At 43.8% G+C, this 19,521-nt stretch overlaps 1 protein-coding gene across 3 annotated transcripts in view; it reads right to left on the bottom strand.

Annotated features, from left to right (window-relative positions):
* The window catches only part of CHM (CHM Rab escort protein), a 232,045-nt gene that overhangs the window by 38,321 nt on the left and 174,203 nt on the right, over positions 1-19,521 (bottom strand). For 2 of the 3 annotated variants that reach the window (XM_075940753.1, XM_075940752.1), the window contains one exon: positions 18,094-18,190. In XM_075940753.1, the coding sequence (XP_075796868.1) occupies positions 18,094-18,190 (97 nt within the window). Of the gene's footprint in view, positions 1-16,080; positions 17,189-18,093; positions 18,191-19,521 lie in introns of those variants that run through there. The other variant, XM_075940754.1, reaches the window with a different exon arrangement.

Raw genomic sequence — 19,521 nt, 5'->3', positions numbered from 1 at the left:
ACCAGATTTTCAGAAGAGCTTAGCTCCCAACAGGTTCAATTTAGGTATCTAAATAAAGTCCTGTCTAAACTATTACATTACATCAAATTATATTTGAAAACACTTAGTAGCCAACATTTTTAATGAGAACTATTTCCCCTTAGCCATGGCTTCAATGGATGCTTTGTTCCTATGCTTTCCAACAGAATATTTGGGAAGAATGTCATCAGATATTAGCTTGCAAATCTGATTTCCACCAATGGAGCTGCAGTTCCTCCACAATTGAACTATAAATCTTAGTTAGAGGAGATATCACTTCTGAAAAATGCTGATAAAGAATATTTATTTTCAAGTAAATTTATCTAGATTTTTGTTTGATTTTGTACTCTTAATGGCCCACCAGCTGAGAACATTCACATGGAAGACAGTACAGCCAATATTCTCAGAGCTGAAGTGAGTATCCTAGCTGTGTCACAGTGAAGATCCCATTCTTTTGTCTGTGAGCTCACCATCCCCTTTGTTTGTTGTTTAAAATTAGATCTTTTCCATCTACTCTGATTCCTCGCTGTCAGCTCAAGGGCAACAATGGTGCTGAATAACTTCTTTCCAGCACTTTCTTTATTGAACCAGCTTTATTCATCTTTAAATCTCTTTGCTCAATGCCATTATTCACTGTGTCTATCAAACACGTTCTCAGTATTCTTTTTATAGTTTCTTGCACAGTGCTATATGTTGCTGTATATGGTATCCTTTCCAGATCCATTCTTGACACATCTCTAAACAGTCACAGAGGTCTTTCTTTAATTTTCTATAACTGTGTTAATTCCTATTCCAGACTTTTTCTTAGCTCTTCTTTTTTTACTTTCTGAAGTCTTGAAACTCTCAGTATTCCCTTGATCAGTTCATTTTTCCAGTTAAAACCTTTTGTTCATTGGCTGCCTTCATAACTTTCCAACCTAAAAAACAGCAGCTTGAAAGCTCTCTTTTGTTTTTATGAAACATCTATAAGCCTTCCAGATGTTGCAGATTTTCTGAATGCAGTAACAACATCTGATTCTTCTTTTTATGTTAACTTCACAATTCTCATTCTTTGATACAGTTCTCAATGTGCACATTTTTTTCCTCACTGATTCTAATTCTTTGTGGCTGTGTCTACATTGGTGCGATCTTGCGCCAAAACTTGCTACCTGTCTATGCTGGCCGCGAGTTCTTGCTCAAGTACACTGACGTTCTAATGTATGAAATCAGGGCTTCTTGCGCAAGTATTCTGATGCTCCCACTCAGGAATAAGTCCTCTTGCGCAACTGTTCTTGTGCAAGAGGCCAGTGTAGACAGGCAACATGAATTTCTTGCGCAAGAAAGCCCTATGGTTAAAATGGCCATCAGAGCTTTCTTGCGCAAGAGAGCATCTACACTGGCATGGATGCTCTTGTGCAAAAGCACATCTCTTGCGCAAACGCACAGGTCAGTGTAGACGCTCTGTTCTGGAAGAGTTTTTGCACAAGAACTCTTCCGCAAAAGAGTTGTTGCGCAAGATCATGCCAGTGTAGATGTAGCCTGTCTGTTTGGTTTTACCTCTTTCTCTTCTTCCAATTGTCATAATTTTTGTCTTCTTAATGCTTATCTTCAGTCCAATTTTTCTGCTTTCCCAATCTACTTTGTGAGTTACTATGTGCCTGGGCCTGCGTTGTTCCACAGTGGGCAGGGAGCTGCTCCAGCTCCCACTGGTTAATTGGAACCAGTAAGGATTACCTATTAAGGATGATGCTTACTAGTTATCTGGTTAATCTTTCACATCCCTAAGACGAACTGGCTTCTGATTCAAGTTACATGAATTAAATACATACACAATATCAAATAAGACTGCACTGCAAAAATTTATTTGTCCACTTTCTTATATATGAGAGTAAAAAATAATTTGCCATCAATCATCATGATAAATTGGGGGTGGGGGAAACAAACAGATCTTGCTTGTGGTCTACTAAATATTCATGACAATTCATCTGGGGATAGCATGATTCAAGTATCTAAAAAAGAGACTATGAAGTTCTGAATAATATAGTGTAGAAAGCTATCTAACACTGAGGAGGAAATGGTCTCCAGTTGTGGGGTGGAGGTCTAGGTTGGATACAAGAGAATTAGTTTTTCCTAAGAGGGTGGTGAAGCACTAGGGTATGGAGGTAGTGCAATCTCCATCACTAGAGGTTTTTAATTTCTGGTTTGACAAAGTGCTGGCTAGACTGATTTGGTTTGGACTGGTCCCGTTTTTAGCAGGGGATTGGACTCTATGGCCTTTTGAGGTCTCTTCCAACCCTATGATTCTATGAAAGATTTGATTGTTAGAGATCTTTTCTATGTGTAAAGTATATATTTATGGTCCTGTATATCTAATCAACCCCTCCAATGGATTGCTACCTTGTAGCAGTTGGGAGGCTTGTGTGTCTCAGTGACCCCTAGAGCTAAGTTGGCGGGAGCCTAGTGCTCCTGGTAGGATCATCCATGCCAGACAGGTCGAAAGACCAGACTAAGTGTGATTCACTGGTCCTCCAGGTTGGGTGTTTGGCTCAGGGCTAACAACTCTGACCTAGAAAAAAATTGTTATGGAAACAACAATGAAGAATTCTCCTACAACTTTGTGCGATGGCCTTCCAAAGTCTTCTCTGGAGACCTGTATGACTGAAAGTAGTGAAAACCATGAGGAAGCTACTGCCACGATGATGGACAGCAAGACAAAGACCAGAATTGGATTCCGGAATATATGAACCATGTACAATATTGGCAAGTTAGCACAAATAGTCGCCGAAATGAGACGAAACAATTTACATGTCCTTGGTGTTAGTGAGAGTAGATGGACAGGATCGGGGAGACTGAAGACTTCTGCAGGAGAAACAGTGCTTTACTCTGGAAGAGACTATGACCAGCATCAAGAGCAAGTGGCCATCATCCTTAAGAAGGGGATTGAGAAATGTTTGCTAAAGTGGAAACCTGTCAACAGCAGATTGATGAGGGTCAGACTGAAAAGAAGACAAGTGAACATCACCTTGATCGAGGTTTATGCTCCAACCAATGACAGTAGTGAAGAAATTAAAGACATCTTTTAGGAGCAGCTTCAGGCAGAAGTGGAGTCTACACCACACCATGATCTTATCATCATCAAGGGAGAGCCAAATGCCAATGTGGGAAATGACAACACACACTATGACAGGGCCATGGGCAGACATGGGTGTGGCACCATGAATGATAATGGTGAGATACTTGTAGGGTTTTGTTCTGTCATTGGAGGGAGACTCTTCCCACACCGCAACATTCACAATCTGACTTGGTTTTCACCAAATGGCAGAGGCAAGAACCAGATCGATCATCTGATGATGGTCATGGAGACGCTGCTTGCAAGATGTAAAAATGAAGAGAGGAGCGGACGTTGGTAGTGATCACCATTTAGTGATGGCACTTGTGAAACTTAAGCTGTGAAGAATAGGTATTAAGACATCCATACAAAGATGCTTCAATGTTGAAAAGTTATGAGATGTCACCACAAAGACTGCCTTCACCATTCAACCAAGGAACAGACTCCAAGCTTTGCAAGATTTAAGGGATGACGTATCTACCAGTATCACAGATTAACATGGCATGGGAACAGATTGTGCTCAGTCTACACAAAGAGCAGTGAGGCCTGTCTGGGTTTCAAGATAGGAAGAAGAGGAAGGAGTAGATTAAGCCTGATACCTGGAAAGCCATCAAAGAGAGATGGGACATAAAGAAGAGAGAGGTAGACGCCAGATCAGCCAGAATTCAAGAAAGATACAAGCAGAATTACAGAGAGGCAAATCAAAAAGTAAAGAAGTTAGTGAGGGCAGACAAACAAGCTTTCATGGAGGACCCTGCCACAAAAGCTGAAGATGAAGCTAATCAAGGGGAGCAAGGAAACCTGTACAGAATCACCAAGCTTGTTTGTGGCAAGTATTATGGCAGGACAAGTGCCTCCATTAAGGACAAATAAGGCCAGTTACTGTCAACAGAGAAACAGCAAGAAGCATGCTGGACAGAACATTTCAGAGAGGTTCTGAATAGACCACCACCTGAAGAAGAAGTGGACATTCAGGAAGCTGAGGAGGACCTTGATATTAATATTGATCCACCAGAGAAAGAAGAAATCAGTGCAACCATGAGATCCCTGAAAAATGGCAAAGCTCCAGGACCTGACAACCTGGATGCAGAATTGTTTAAAGCAGACCCAGAACTTGCAGCCACCATTCTCCAACCACTGTTTGTAGCAATTTGGGAAGGACAACAGATACCCAAGGACTGGACCAAAGGAGTCATCATCAAGATTCCTAAGAAAGGAGCACTTAGTGACTGCAACAATTGGTGCGGGATCACCCTTTTATCCATACCCAGCAAGATCATCCAGCGGATCTAGATGCTGTTGACAAGTCTCTGAGGAAAGAACAAGCTGGATTTCACAAGGTAAGAGGATGTATAGACCAGATTTTCACCCTGAGAAACATCATAGAGCAGTGCACAGAGTGGAAGAGACAGTTGTACATAAACTTTGTTGACTTTGAGAAGGCTTTTGACAGCATACACAGAGAAAGCCTTTGGCACATTCTGAGAGCCTACAGAATCCCTCTGCAAGTGGTCTAGCTCATTAAGAGTTTTTAAACCAACTTCACATGTAGCGTGGGATACTGAGATCTGTCTTTTGAAGTCAAGACGGGGGTCAGATAGCGATGTGTCATGTCTGTACTACTCTTCAACATGTTGATCGACTGGGTGATGTGGAGAACAACAGCAGATGCATCAAGGGGTATCAGATGGACACCTTTTTCCACATTGGAAGACCTTGACTTTGCAGACGACCATACCCATCAACACATGCAGGAAAAGACACAATACCTATGCACCTTTGGATGCCAGGTTGGACTAAGAGTTAGCCAGAAGAAAACAGAGATTATGATTCTCAATATAGATTCACCAGCACCAATCAAGATAGATGATGCAGACTTAACCAGCACAGACAACTTTACATACTTAGGCAGCAGCATCCGCCATGATGGAGATCTAAACAGTACAGTGTCCACATCAAGCTTAAGCTGTACCACAGCTGTGTCATATCAACACTACTATACAGCTCAGAGCGCTGGCGGATGACAGAGTGCGACCGTGCCAAGCTCTCATCCTTTCACACCACCAGCCTTCATAAGATACTTCACATCTTTTGGCTGAAAACAATCTCCATCTACGACCTGCTCCTGCGATGCCACCAGGAGGACATGACCACTATCATTATGAGAAGACGCTGGAGAAGGGAGGCAGACGCCATTGTAAAGATAGCACTTCACTGGACGCCTGAAGGACAATGGAAACATGGGAGGCCCAAGACAACATAGCGGTGTACTGTTGAGGCAGATATGAAGAGAATGAACTACAACTGGGACACGCTGGAGAAAATGGCCAAAGACAAACAAAAATGGAGAACTTTCGTTGCTGCCCTACACGCCAGCAGGCGTAATAGGCATTTACTATTAACCATATCTAATCAAAAGAAAAAATGCTACATACTGTATGGGCAAGTCCATCTTGCTACTAAATACAAAACTATATACTTCCCGCATATGATCAAATTTGAAACATTTTATGAATATGGGTTTTACATTTAATTGTCTTGGTTGCTGGATTTTTTTTTATGAAAAAAGGCTGGAATTTTCTACTGCTATCCCATGGGGCACCTATGTAGTCTCTTTCTCTGTTCTACAGGGTCTTGTTTGTGGATGGAGCCAGCTACTGTATTATATTGTCACTATTAAGACTCCATAGATCTTTGTTTAGTGTTAAAGATCTTGAAGCAAGCATTAGCTCCTGCTGGACCCCCTCTACTGGTATGCAGCTGCAGGGGAACACATAGCTCTCAATTCATGAAGGAGCAGTCCTGTGACTGAAAGCCTTTTAGAAGTATGGGACTTGCACAGCAATGGAGAGGCTAAACACTCTGTTTACTATCTCCAATTCTTCCTATGCAAGTAGCGAGTTATCTCGATCAACACATAGTATTTGCAAGCTCCCATTTTCATCAGTGGATAAGACAATCTGTCTCAAGGGAAGGCAGTGGAAAGGAAAAAAACTAGTAGCATCATTGTGGCGATGTGTAACCATGATTTGAGCATCTCCACAGATTTTCAACTCCAACTCTGAATAGGTTTTCATCTTTCCATTCTTATGGCACTATACATCACATATAATTTTAATCAATCCCACAGTATGAAAGGCAATTATTTAAAATTTAATAAAAATGTTACTACACAGACACAAACCTTATTTTAAGAAAACTGTGCACAGCTTTGTAATAAAAAATGTTGTTTTTTTTAAATCATGATACTTCTTTTGTAAACTGCAGTCTAGGATAGTGTTAAAGTTATTTCGTTTACGAATGTATGAAAAACATTTTAGATGAACTGGTACCACCAAAGTTAGAGCATCTTTTGTCTTCGGTAACAAAGATGAAAATCAGAAAACATATTCTTGATTATTAAAAAATTAATTCATCCTTGAGCTCAACCATGAATGGAAGCTTTCAGCCCAAAAATAAAGTACATCTCAAAGATAAGTAAATTTTAGAACATGTGATGATAGCAAAAGCCATCTTGCAACCTTAACTAAAATGCTCACTACCTCAAATGTTTTCTCAAAATTTTCTAAAAAAAACCAAAATAAAACATAAAACCTATAAATCACTGAAGTTCACATCATTTACTTTCTACAAAAAGATTTTTATTACCTTTGAGGTTATGATTATAAGTCACAAAGTCTCATCAGTATATATTTTGATTATGTTTGATTTACTCAGGAATAACTGCATTAGATACAGTGGTTGCCAACATTTGTCTTGCAGTAATTCTTCTAGCGAGAAGAATGATGAGTTTAGTTCATGATTTCATCATTACAGTCTCAATTTTTAGGGCAAGTGAAGGAGTTTGGTTCCACTCAGCTGGCAATACCGATTATATGCCTGTCATTTATGCATTATGATCAAAGACTAGATGTATTTGTATACTTATCTTAAGTAATTGTTTGAAGGAGAAATCAGTCAGGTTAAAACCCATTTACAGATAATGATGTAAAAATAAAATAAGAGATTTATGAAATATGCTCTGCTACTAGAATTTAGCTCTACCCAAATGCCACTATATATTTCCAATACTATGGCAAAAAAACAAAAAAAACAAAAAAACCCCCACTAGTTCATCACTAATTGAGTATAAGAACAAAATACGAAAAGTATCAAAGGGTATGTCTATGCTACAGGATAAGGTCAAACTAAGATTGCAGCCAAAGTATCTTAATTAGACTGCGGGAAGTCGAAGGGAGAACACTTTCATTTGACTTCCCTTACTCCTCATGGAAGCAGGACCACCGGACCATCAACCAGAATGCCCCCCTCAATTCAAATTAGCATGTCTTCACTAGGCCCACTAATTTGAACCCTGAAAGATTGATAGTGGCAGCTTTGATCTTCTCTGTAGACATACCCAAATTGTGCAATTTAAATCCCTCAAAAGAAGTACATTCTGAGGAAGGGCTACAAAAAGTGGAAGTAATGTGGAGAGGCAGAATGGAGTAAATGGTTTAAGACTCTTGTGCTAGATTTTAGCCTCAATTTTGACTATTACTACCTGTGACATAGTGGGGTGCTGTCTGTCTTGTAATCCAGTGTTAATATCCCAGCTGTGTTGTTTGATTCCCAATGATTCACCCCACATGCGTATGTGTATTGGCCCAGACACCTAGTCCCAGCCTGAGCAGATAAGAAGGCTGTTCCAGAGAGAGACAAAGGAAGACAGGTGGAGCCAGCCACCTAGCTGGGGGGTAGGGCCGGGGAGTTGAGTTAGGTTAGGGGGAGTGAGGATGTTCGAGACCAAGGAAGGGGGTGAAGCTCCTTCCCCCCAAGAGGAATAAGGCTGTCTGTCCTGGCTCCTGAGTTAGCATCAATCCTATGCTACACTGGATCTCTGAGAAGCAATAAAAACCTTCTACTCTACTGACTGACAGAGTCACATCTGGCTGCAGATGGGGGTGGAGGGTCAGGGGCTCCCCGACACGTTGTCACACTAGCATGTAATTTTATATCCACTCTGAACATTATAGGTTTTCTGGGTTTCACCATCTTGCATCTTAAGCTGGAGAATACTGGTTGAGCTGGCCAGAAGAAGAGAGCAATTCTTGATAGGTTGGGGAAGAAAGGAAAGCAATCCCTGATGGCTTGGGGGTGGGCGGGGCGTGTGAAGTACAATTGTTGGAAAGGGGGCCAGCATGGTGGTCGACTCATTAGGAAGGAGAGCTTTTAAAAGGCTAGCCTGTGCTTAGACCCTTCCCTCTTATTCATGGAGCAAGACTGGCAGTACCCCTCCTCCCTCTCTGTTCTGATGGCAAATATTCCAGGTTATTGACTATATCTGCTGTGGACATTACACTGGCCACCCCATTGAGTGGGGCTGGAAAGAAATTTTTCCCTTTCCACCATATTGGCCAGGTGCAATTGGGATTTTTTTTCACCTTCCTCAGTCAGTTCAGGTGGGCTGTTCATGCAGAATGTGAAGGGTGGTAGGCCATATGTTGTAACAAATTTAAATGTATAATGGATGATCAGTATAAGTACTCTATAAAAGAAAGTATATAGTAATAGATAAATGGCTTGTGGGAAGGACTTAACGAGAGATACCTGGTAACTGAGCAAGCTGGAAGTAATTGGGGACTCCTATGATTGGTATGGCATGGAGCCAGTCCCCTATCATTATAGTCCACCTTTCCACTCTTACAAGGGAGATGGTTGGTAAGGTCTTGGCAGCAAAGATTTTGCTGGAGGGATCTGGATAGAAATGGGGACAGTTGAGTTAAGCCTCTTGGAAATGGATCTGCTGGAGGGACGGGAGTGGAAAAGCGAGGGAGCTAGAAAAGAGACACTCCTTCCACCAGTTAATTCTGAGAGAAAAAAAGAAAGGGTTACCTGCATGTTATCTGCCTGGTAGTCCCAAATATCTAATAATAAAGTTGCAGCCTGATTAAACCCTTATCAAATGTCTTCTATCCTTTCGGCATAGCCAGACACAGCGATTTCCTGTTCTGTGCTTCATAATTGATTGAACAATAACAAATTTGCCATTTAAATAAATGAACATTTTCAATATAACTGACAAAGTATTTGCTTGTATCCATACATAACATAATGATTTTTAAACTGATATTTATTTATTCTATACTATAAACAATTTTAATAGATTAGGTGGCTTAGTAAATAAGCTCAGCATGCTTTCACTTCTGAAAACCTGAATTCAGATATAGGTTATGGGACATAAATTGGTTATTAAAGTTATTACTTGTTAAACTGTTGAATAATCAATGCGATCTCATTCTACTTTATCTCCTTGAAGTAACTTCGATAAACTCTTTTTACAGAATTCAGAAAAGACCAACAGCTATTTCTGAGATTCAATAGGAACATATTTTTAATTGTTTTCAAACCACATCAAATGTTAATAGTTCAGAAATAAAGCCTTGAAAATAGGAAATTTTAATGAAAACACTGGAAGGTTCCTTCTAATAATTTAATTCATATTTTTATATTCATGTAAAGAGTTTGTACATCTGTCCATGTGTTTTTCTATTCAAGATCATCAAATTTGGTATGCAGCTTCCTCTTATCCTAACTTAAAGCAAAGTAAGGGTTTGGTTGTTCCAGGACAATGGGATGTGGCTGGAATTTGATTGTTTCTCATAAGATAGGAAGGGAGAGGTCTGGTAGGAGGGACAGTTATACTGTAGAACAGGGCTACTAAACTTTGGAAGCACCGGGGCCAAAACTGATACTCTCAGCATATGCTAAGGGCTGCAATTTAAGTGTAGCTGCATGTATATGCAAATACAGGCAGTCCCCGACTTACGCGGATCCGACTTATGTCGGATCCGCACTTACGAACGGAGCTTTCTCGCCCCGGAAGTCGGGGCGAGAAAGCCCCGTTCGTAAGCTGCTCCGGTGCCCCTGGTCTGCTGGAGACCGTCTCCAGCAGACCAGGGGCACCGGGCGGGTTCCCGCGCTTCTGAGGCTTTGCCAGAGCAAAGCCTCGGAAGCGCGGGAACCGCTGCTGCTGCCACTTGGGTGCCGGTGCCTGTGGTCTGCTGGGGACCGTCCCCAGCAGACCACAGGCACCGGGACCCAAGCGGCAGCAGCGGGCGGGTTCCCGCGCTTCTGAGGCTTTGCCAGAGCAAAGCCTCAGAAGCGCGGGAACCCCCGCTGCTGCCGCATGAGACCCGGTGCCTGTGGTCTGCTGGGGACGGTCCCCAGCAGACCACAGGCACCCGGACTGAAGCCGCAGCCGCGGGGGGGTCCCGCGCCTCTGAGGCTTTGCCAGAGCAAAGCCTCAGAGGCGCGGGGAACCGCCGCTGCTGCCGGTTCAGTCAAAGCGGCAGCAGCGGCGGTTCCCCGCGCCTCTGAGGCTTTGCTCTGGCCTTTGCGGCTGCGGCTTCAGTCCGGGTGCCTGTGGTCTGCTGGGGACCGTCCCCAGCAGACCACAGGCATCCAGACTGGAGCGGCGGCAGCAGCGGCGGTTCCCCGCGCCTCTGAGGCTTTGCTCTGGCAAAGCCTCAGAGGCGCGGGACCCCCCGCGGCTGCGGCTTCAGTCCGGGTGCCTGTGGTCTGCTGGGGACCGTCCCCAGCAGACCACAGGCATCCAGACTGGAGCGGCGGCAGCAGCGGCGGTTCCCCGCGCCTCTGAGGCTTTGCTCTGGCAAAGCCTCAGAGGCGCGGGACCCCCCGCGGCTGCGGCTTCAGTCCGGGTGCCTGTGGTCTGCTGGGGACGGTCCCCAGCAGACCACAGGCACCCTGACTGAAGCCGCAGCCGCGGGGGGTCCCGCGCCTCAGAGGCTTTGCCAGAGCAAAGCCTCAGAGGCGCGGCACCCCGCTGCCGCTGCGGCTCTGCTCCCCGTGTCCCTGGTCTGCTGGGGGGGGGGGGGGCGCAGCTAGTGTGCTCCCCCCCCCCCAGCAGACCAGGCTTTTGTTTTGGACTCTGGGGCAGAGCAGCTGGGGCGCTGCCGATTGGTCCTGCAGCGCCCGTGGGCACTACTGGACCAACCCGGCAGCACCCCAGCTGCTCTGCCCCAGGTCCTGATTCAGCCGCTGCTGGTCAGTTTCAGCAGCGGCTGAATCAGGACGTCTGGGGCAGAGTAGATGGGGTGCTGCTGGGTTGGTCCAGTAGCACCCCAGCTGCTCTGTCCCAGGCGTCCCCAAGTCAGCTTCTGCTGAAACTGACCAGCGCTGACTACAGGAAGCCCCAGGCAGAGTTGCTCTGCCCCGGGCTTCCTGGAATCAGCTGCTGATCAGTTTCAGCAGCAGCTGACTTGGGGACGCCTGGGGTTCTTAAGTTGATTCTGTATGTAAGTCAGAACTGGCGGTCAGTTTCAGCAGTGTCTGAATCTGGACGCCAGTTCCGACTTACATACAGATTCAACTTAAGAACAAACCTACAGTCCCTATCTTGTACGTAACCCGGGGACTGCCTGTAGCTTCTTTCACATTGATTAGAAAGATTAAGGCAAGACTACACAACACGCAGGCCCCATTTAAGTCAGTTCAGCTGATATTAATAAAATGCAATATTTACCCAATTTCTACCCACATGATAGCACTTTTAATGAGCAATGACAGTGCAGGAATTTAACTACTAAAACACCTATCAACAGAAGACCATTATATTGATATGCCATTATGGAGCGTGTTCCCAGAGGAGGCCATGTTCAAAGGATACCACCTGCAGACCGCATGTCAAGCCCTGCATAAATCCAAACTGCACTGTGGACTGCAAACAAATGGGACACGTGCTGAGTAGCCCTACTGTAGAAGGGTAGCAGCAAGGGCCAGGAGAGGAGCTCTGGGACCCATTATATACCCATTGGGCCACCAAAGGGAGGGATGGATAAAAGGACAGCTATCTAATATATATTTCAGAGAAAAACGTAACAAAAAATAGTCTAGTAGCACCTTAAAGACTAACAAAACATGTAGATGGTCTCATGAGCTTTCGTGGAACAACCCACTTCTTCACATTTTATCTGAAGAAGTGGGTTGTGCCCACGAAAGCTCATGAGACCATCCACATGTTTTGTTAGTCTTTAAGGTGCTACTAGACTATTTTTTGTTTTTTAAGTTTTTCCTTTTACAGACTAACTCGGCTACCCCTCTGAAGTATTTCATGGTGTTTGTTTGTGTTGTTTGTCTCTCAGACAGGGGATATGCACCCCTTCCCTGGCTCTGTGTGCCGGAGCTGAAGCAGCCATGGAGAGGCCCCAAGCTGCTGTGCTGAGAGAGGGCTGGGGTTGTCCTCTGTCCTTGGGGTAACCTGCATATTGAACCTCTAATTCCCAGCCCCAAACAACCCCAGAACGATTTAAATGAAGAAAAACAAAACGTGTTTGAGTTAAGGCAGAAATATTTCCTATAGCAATACAATTCTGATAAAATCTCATTTCCTTTCTAATGTTATTATGATGAAAAAATCCCATTATCTAATATTGGTACTACATGCTATAGATACAAAGAGAAAAACTGTTATTATGTGATAGTGTTTTTGCCATAGCAATTTGTCTTTTAAAAAACAAACTCTAAAGAGATGTCAGATGAAATTCAGATGGTTAGTGCTTTATTCATTGACAAGAGGGATGTTAGATACTGTGTAACCGAATAGTCATGTAACCGTATCAAATTTTAGTGGTTACATGACCATTTGATAGTTCCCAGAGGTGAGGCCAGCACCCTGTGCACTCCTGGTCCCACTGTCAAGGACCCCCCACCAGCCCACACTGCTGCCTCTCTACCAGAGGCAGCAGAGGGGAGTGGCAAGCGGGAGCTGGTTTGTGAGGGAAGCCCGTTTAAAAATGGGCTTCCCGCACAGACTGGCTCCCAGCTGCCATCTGATACAGAGGCAGCAGCACAGTGTGGCAAGCAGCCCCTGTCCATGGAAGCAGCACCTGTCCGTGGGGAGCTTGAACCCCACCCCGTGGAGGGGCTGCTGCCGCAGAGCAGCCACTGTCCATGATGGGCCCAAGCTCGCCACACACAGAGGCTGCTTGGAGGGTTGCCGGAGTAGCCTCTGTCTGCAGGGAGCTCGGACGCCCCACGGGCCCACCATGGACAGGGGCTGTTTTGCAGAAGCAGCCTCCCCTGTTCTCCACATGCTGCTGTCTCTGATAAGTTGGCTCCCCCCAGCACTAGCTCTTGCCTGCCCACCCCTAAATGCCTCTGTAGGAAGCAGCAAAGGGGGGGGGGGGAATTCCATGGAGCTGGCATGGGTGGAGAACGGATTTAAAAGCCATGTCTCCGCATGTATCGACCCTCACCTGTCTGCCTCACCCTCTGCACTGCTGCCTCTGTATCAGAGGCAGCAGCACAGGGATGAGGGGGCTAGTGGATCCAGTGCTTGTGGGGAGCCGACTTTTTCAGCTCTGTATCCCCTCCTTGCTGCCTCTAATAGAGAGGCAGCAAGGGGTGGGGGGAATGCGTGTAGTCAAAAGGATTAACTAATAAGCCCAGGTTTATCTGTTAACTGTATGGTCGTCTACACAATGACATCCCTAATTGACAGGAGGAAGTTTATGATGTTGGATTAATTGTATATATGAAAATACAATCAAATAAAATAACATTAATTGCAGAGTATGCACAGAAACACAATATAACCAGAAACAAAGGAAAAAGATGAAGAACCACAGGACCCTAAAACAAAGACTGTTTCCAAAATATTATGTGAAAAAAATTCCCTCTTCCTAAGTATATTTGCTACTTATGTCAAAAGGCTATGCTATGAAGTGAACTATCAGTAACTCTGCATACCACACATCATATGGGATGTGGTTCATGTTGTTAGGCTTAAAGGTATTCTAAAAGATTACAAAAAAAAGTCACATTTGTGCCATTCTTTGCATGTTTATGATGCATGAAGAAGTATTGAATTTCATATCTGGTCTTCCTATTTTTCTGGAGCATAGCTTAGATGAGTCAAAAGAGGTGATTGGAAGCTATTTCAGATCTACACTTCAGGAGGCTTCATTCAAAAAAATTCTCTGAAGATTTTTAGTGAAGTAACTATAAAAGCCATCTCCACTGCTCTCCCTCCAAGAAATAAAACAAAGAAAGTAAAAATCACTTCTCTCAATAACTCAGATATCACTTTTTTTATTAACAGTGATATTATAATACTGCTAAATCTTCAGGTTATTGTGTTTATCTTGCAGCATAAACAATCCCTGAATTTCCAATGTAAAAAATAAGGTGGAAAATAGCGTTTTGTTTTGTTTTTTAAAGCACACACACAAAGAAACCCATCAACTTTGCAGGCCTTCCCTTGTAATTCTGAAAAACACAATAGAGGACATAAGCTCACTTCCCTACCCACACTTTGCCATCTTTTCATAAATAATCACACCACCTAACTAATCTAATCTTGGTTCTCTCATGTGAACAGATCTTCAACTTGAATGGTGATATTATAAAGCATACACATCTCTGGAGACTAAACCCAATGATTTTTATAGAGCAGTGGTCTCCAATCTTTTTACACCCAAGGTCACTTTTTGAATGTCAGGGCAAGCCAAGATCTACCCCATCCTTTCCCAAGTCCCTACCCCCTTCCTTGAGGCCCTGCCTCTCTGTTCCCCTCCTCTCCATCATTTGCTGTCCCCAGTCCTTACTCACTCTCACTGGGTTGAGACAGGAGGTGCTCTGGGGTGGGAATGAGGGATTTGGGTGTGGGGAAGGGGTGAGAGGGAATTTGGGTGCAACGGGAGGTAGAGAAGGGGATGCTATGCTCAGGGAGGGGACCCCAGGCTGGAAAGTGTTAGGGTCAGGTAGAGGGGTTGGGGTGCTGAGCCAGCCGCAGGCTTGTGGATGTGAGGGTGCAGGAGTGTGGGTTGGGATATATAAGGGAATCAGGGAAGAGGTTTGCAGTGTGTGGATGGTTCAGGAGTGTTGTGGCATAAGACTGGAGTTGCTGGGGGGTGCAGGAGATTGGGGATGTGAGAGGCTCAGGACAGAGGAGTTCCAGTGTATGATAGGCTCAGTTTTGAGGGTCTATGGTACAGGAATATTATGATGTTGCATCCAGATGGGGCTTGGTCCCAACTGTGGGCTTGTTGGCCAGGCTTCATTTTAAAATAAAATATTATGTCAAACACAAAATGTGTCAGTATTGTCTTTATTTATGAGAGGGGCGGGAAACAGGTTTTGAGTCGGGGTCACTGACCCACAGAAAAGTCAGTTGGGGCCACACAAGTGAGAAGCCAAAAAACAACAGCTCTAAAACCCCCCAAGCCTCGCTAATGTGCCCTCTACAGAGACACCTCACTCCCGTGGCACTCCAGCCCCAGGCCAGATTAACTCTTCTGGGGTTCCAGGATTAGTGGAATTTGTGGGCCCCTCTACAATCCGAGGTGGGGCCAAAAAGGAGAGATCCAGTGTGCGGGACAGGGCTACCAGTGAGTGGAACAGGAATGAGGGTGCAGAATCTGGGTGAAAAATAGGTTATAGGAGCAAGCTGGGGGTAGGTGTCTGACCAGGAGGGAGGGGGCAGGAGCAGGGTGCTGGTGGGTGTCTGGCCATAAGGCAAAGACAGGGTGATGGATAGTGTCTGGGCAGGGTGCTGGATGGGGTCTGGGCAGGGGGCAGGGTGTTGGTGGGGGGTGGGTCTGGCCAGGGGGCAGGAGCAGGGTGCTGGTGGGGGCCTGGAAATGGGGCAGGAGCAGGGTGCTGTATGGTGTCTGGCCAGGGGGAAGGGTGCTGGTGGGGGCTGGGGCAGGATACTTGTTGGGGTCTGGCCAAGGGGAGGGGATGAGGACAGCTCAGCTGCGTGCCAGGTCCAGGGTCTCAGGAAGAAATGCGGGCTGCTTTTCCCCTCTCCAAAAAGCTGGGTATGTCGCCCCGCCGATGACTTTCTTCCCCCTGCTGCCTTCCTGTGTGGGGAGAGGGCTGGGGGACAGGGAGGAGTCGTCATCCTGGGACTGCGCCAGCTCCAACTTCTCAGGTAGCGCGGGCTGTCATGGGGAACGGAGGGAGAAGGCATGTGCTTCTTGAGAAGTTGGAGCTGGTGCAGTCCCGGGACTCTTACTCCCCCTGCTCCCTCCCCCCGCCAGCAGGAAGGCAGCAGGGGGAAGGAAGTCACTGGCGGGGCGACAGACCCAGCTTTTTGAGGGAGAGGAAAAGCAGACCTGGCACGCAGCTGCGGGACTTCCCCTCCACGCTGCAGGAAGCCGGCGCTAACCTCCATTTTTGCAGGAGGTAGCATCAGCGCAGGCTCCTTCTTGGAGGTTGAGGGGAATAAGGAGGGGCAGAACGCCTCGCAATCGATTGGTCGTACCCCCGCAATCAACCAGTTGAGTGTGCTCGATGGGTTGGTGGCCACGGTTGTAGAGTTTGAACGCCAGCTTATAAGTCTAAGTGGCAAACAAACAGATCCACTATGCTACTAAAGATAAACGTGTATTGTTTTTATAGTTCAATTGTCCCTTTTATAATGCAGAGATGCAGCCAAATTTTTTCCTCATTTTTCTCAGCTTATAGAAATATCAAGTTCTGACTTTCTCATTTCACAGGGGACTTCAGTATTTTAGCACCTGGTAAGTGACATCATAGCTCTCGCAGGTTGGGGTGGCGGGGGAGCAGTCAGATGAGCATACAGCTCCAGGAAGGTTGTTTTATGCATCCTAGAGTTCTGTTGCCTCTGGTCTTCATCCCACACTTGCATGACAGTGCAATCCCACCACTCAGTGCTGGTTTCCCTGGCCCAGAAATGACGATCTACTCAGTACAACTGCTCTGTGTGTGCCAAATGCCATGACAGATTGCTGTTGTCCATGTACACACACAGTTCCCTCTGAGTGTTCTTACTCTTTCAGTAATTTCAAGATGGTCTCTGCAGCTATGTGTGAGGTCCCAATGACAGAGTATGTGAGAAAAGTGCAGGATCCATTTTTTCTTGCTGCAGATGCTGGCAGAAAATGGCAGTTGGTAAAAGGATGCCAGAAGCCCCTGAACAAAGTGGTGCTTGACAGGCTATTTTGTATGGTTGTAGGATGTCCTGTGCTCTATACTGTGGCTTGTGTTCTGGACAGTGTTGCCAGAGGGTGTGGAATATGGACCCATACTGCATTTGCTCCCACTGTGAAAGGGAAGCTAAAAATATGGACAATCTGTCAACAACGGGAGCAAGTGAAAACATGCTTTAACAACATTTTTGTTTGGCAACCTCCACATGTTGACATTAATTTCTGCAACAAAACTGTTTTTCCTATATCAGAGGTTAGATTACAATTCAGAATCTATTTTACTTATCTATTTTTAAAAAAATGCAGGACAATAATTAGTAAAACTGTATGACATGTGAAAGCCTGAGCAATTTGTAGTGGCATTCTACTTTACAGAACACCAAACACTAAAAGTGATACAATTTACATGAAAATCCAGGATTATAACTGGAAAGCAGGGTCTTGGTTATCATGTATTTGTTACTTACCTGTCATGTTTAAGAAATGCTGAACAGTTATTTTTTCTGTATCGTTAAAATAAATTATGAAAATAAGTGAAACTGGTGTGATTATACTGTGTTATTTTGACAAACTATGCATAATTTTGTATTTCTGGTGCAGAATTCCCCCAGGAATAATGATATAATATCTTATGAGATAAATGATATAAAACAGTATGTGGTCCCAACTGCAAATGGATGTGAGGACTATATCTACATCATCTGCTCTCTCCAGAGACTCTTCTGGAGATAAGGAGCATTATAGCAAGAGTTTATAGAAACAATGCTGGTACTGTGTTTTCAGATATTCCCTTTTCAAATAACAAAGCAGACCACAGAAGCTTATGAAATAGTAGGTACATGGTACTGGAATAAGATGAGGATGAGTGCAATTATTCTTTTTCCTATTGACAGCAGCAAACTGTTATAGATTATTTTCCTCAAGCATAATCAGATAATTGCGCAATAGAAGACTGATTCAAACAAGTATTTTAATAATTTGTTTTCATAAGTGATGAAAGAAAAAGTCAAAATACATCTGTTTTGTACTTACAGGTGTTTCTCATGCATGTCATGGTTGAAGAGCACAATTCAATGATTCGAATTGCTGGCAGTCCTAATTCCTCTGGTGGCACTGTCAAAATTGAAATCTAACAGAGATAAACATAACATTCTGAATATCAGATTAGTCAAAGAAGCAATTTGATCTTTATTTTCATTATTCTACGTTATTAAAGGGGCAACTTGAAACACGGTTAACAGACTATTGAGTACTTATATAAAAATGCCTACTGCCATAACATATGAAAGTGGGAACAAATCTTTAAGCGCCCAAAAAAGGGGAAAAGCCCAATAAATACTTATACTGTCATCGTATGTAACTATTTTAATAGCTACACAGCATATAATATTGAGCATGTATTACAGATTTAACATTAAATATACACTTGTGAAATCTTATTCAAAGTTGATGTTATTGACTATCAAGTTTCAAAATATCCATATTTTCTAAAATAAGATAGTTTGACTTGATTTCCACAAATGTTTTAAAAAGTTCATATTTGAGTATTTATATGGTCTCAAAGAGCTGCTACAGACTTGTGGGTAAATAAGTATGCAGTCTATCAACACCACAAATATGTATTTATCCAATAGACTTAGAAAGCTCCAGAGAAGCAGTTATTGTCAACTCCCATAAACACAGCATATGAAAGACTGATTTCCTTTTATTAACTTCTTTAAAAATTTATAAACAAAAATCTGTTAAAGTACGGTAACATGAAGGATCAGACGTCCCACAAAATCAAGGCAAATCCCAGTTAAGGTAAAAAATAATTGATGACACATAATATTACTTTCATGTAGTTTTATTTTCTTGTGTACTCCTAAGACTCCTTTGGAGGAAGAAATCTATGAGCTCAATCCTAACCTTATTCACATGTATAGTGCCACTGAAGAGAGACTATTTTTGCTAGAAAAGTCTGTGGAACAAGATGTATATTAATACAAAAACCTACACTTTTTCCACACAGAATTTAAGAAACCTAAGTATTTTCTTGCCACTACCAATATTAACAACAGAATCCTTTTACTGTGCCACTGGTTCATGAGGATGTAAATAAGTGTAATAGACAAGTGTCTAGTGGAATCTTGATTCTATGTGGGCAGCTGTTGGTTGCAAGAGGAGTTGGAAGAACCGGGAGTCTATGAAGTAACATGCATACAAAATAATGATGTAGAGAAAGACTATAGGAAATTCAATTCTCCCCCTCTCATAACAGAACATGTGAACATTTAACTTAATTTAAGGATAAAGAAATGCTTTAACCACACAAATCTCAGAGGGTTAGCTGTGTTAGTCTGTATCTGTAAAAACGAAGAGTTCTATAGGGATGTTAGATAGCATGTAATTGAATAGTCATGTAACTGCATCAAATTTTAGCAGTTACATGACTATTCAATAGTCCCTGGAGGCGGGGCC

The sequence above is a fragment of the Pelodiscus sinensis genome, chromosome 13 (genome assembly GCF_049634645.1).
Source record: "Pelodiscus sinensis isolate JC-2024 chromosome 13, ASM4963464v1, whole genome shotgun sequence".
Classification (NCBI taxonomy): domain Eukaryota; kingdom Metazoa; phylum Chordata; order Testudines; family Trionychidae; genus Pelodiscus; species Pelodiscus sinensis.
The sequence above is the reverse complement of the archived record's forward strand: the minus strand, read 5'-3'. Positions and strand labels throughout refer to the sequence as shown.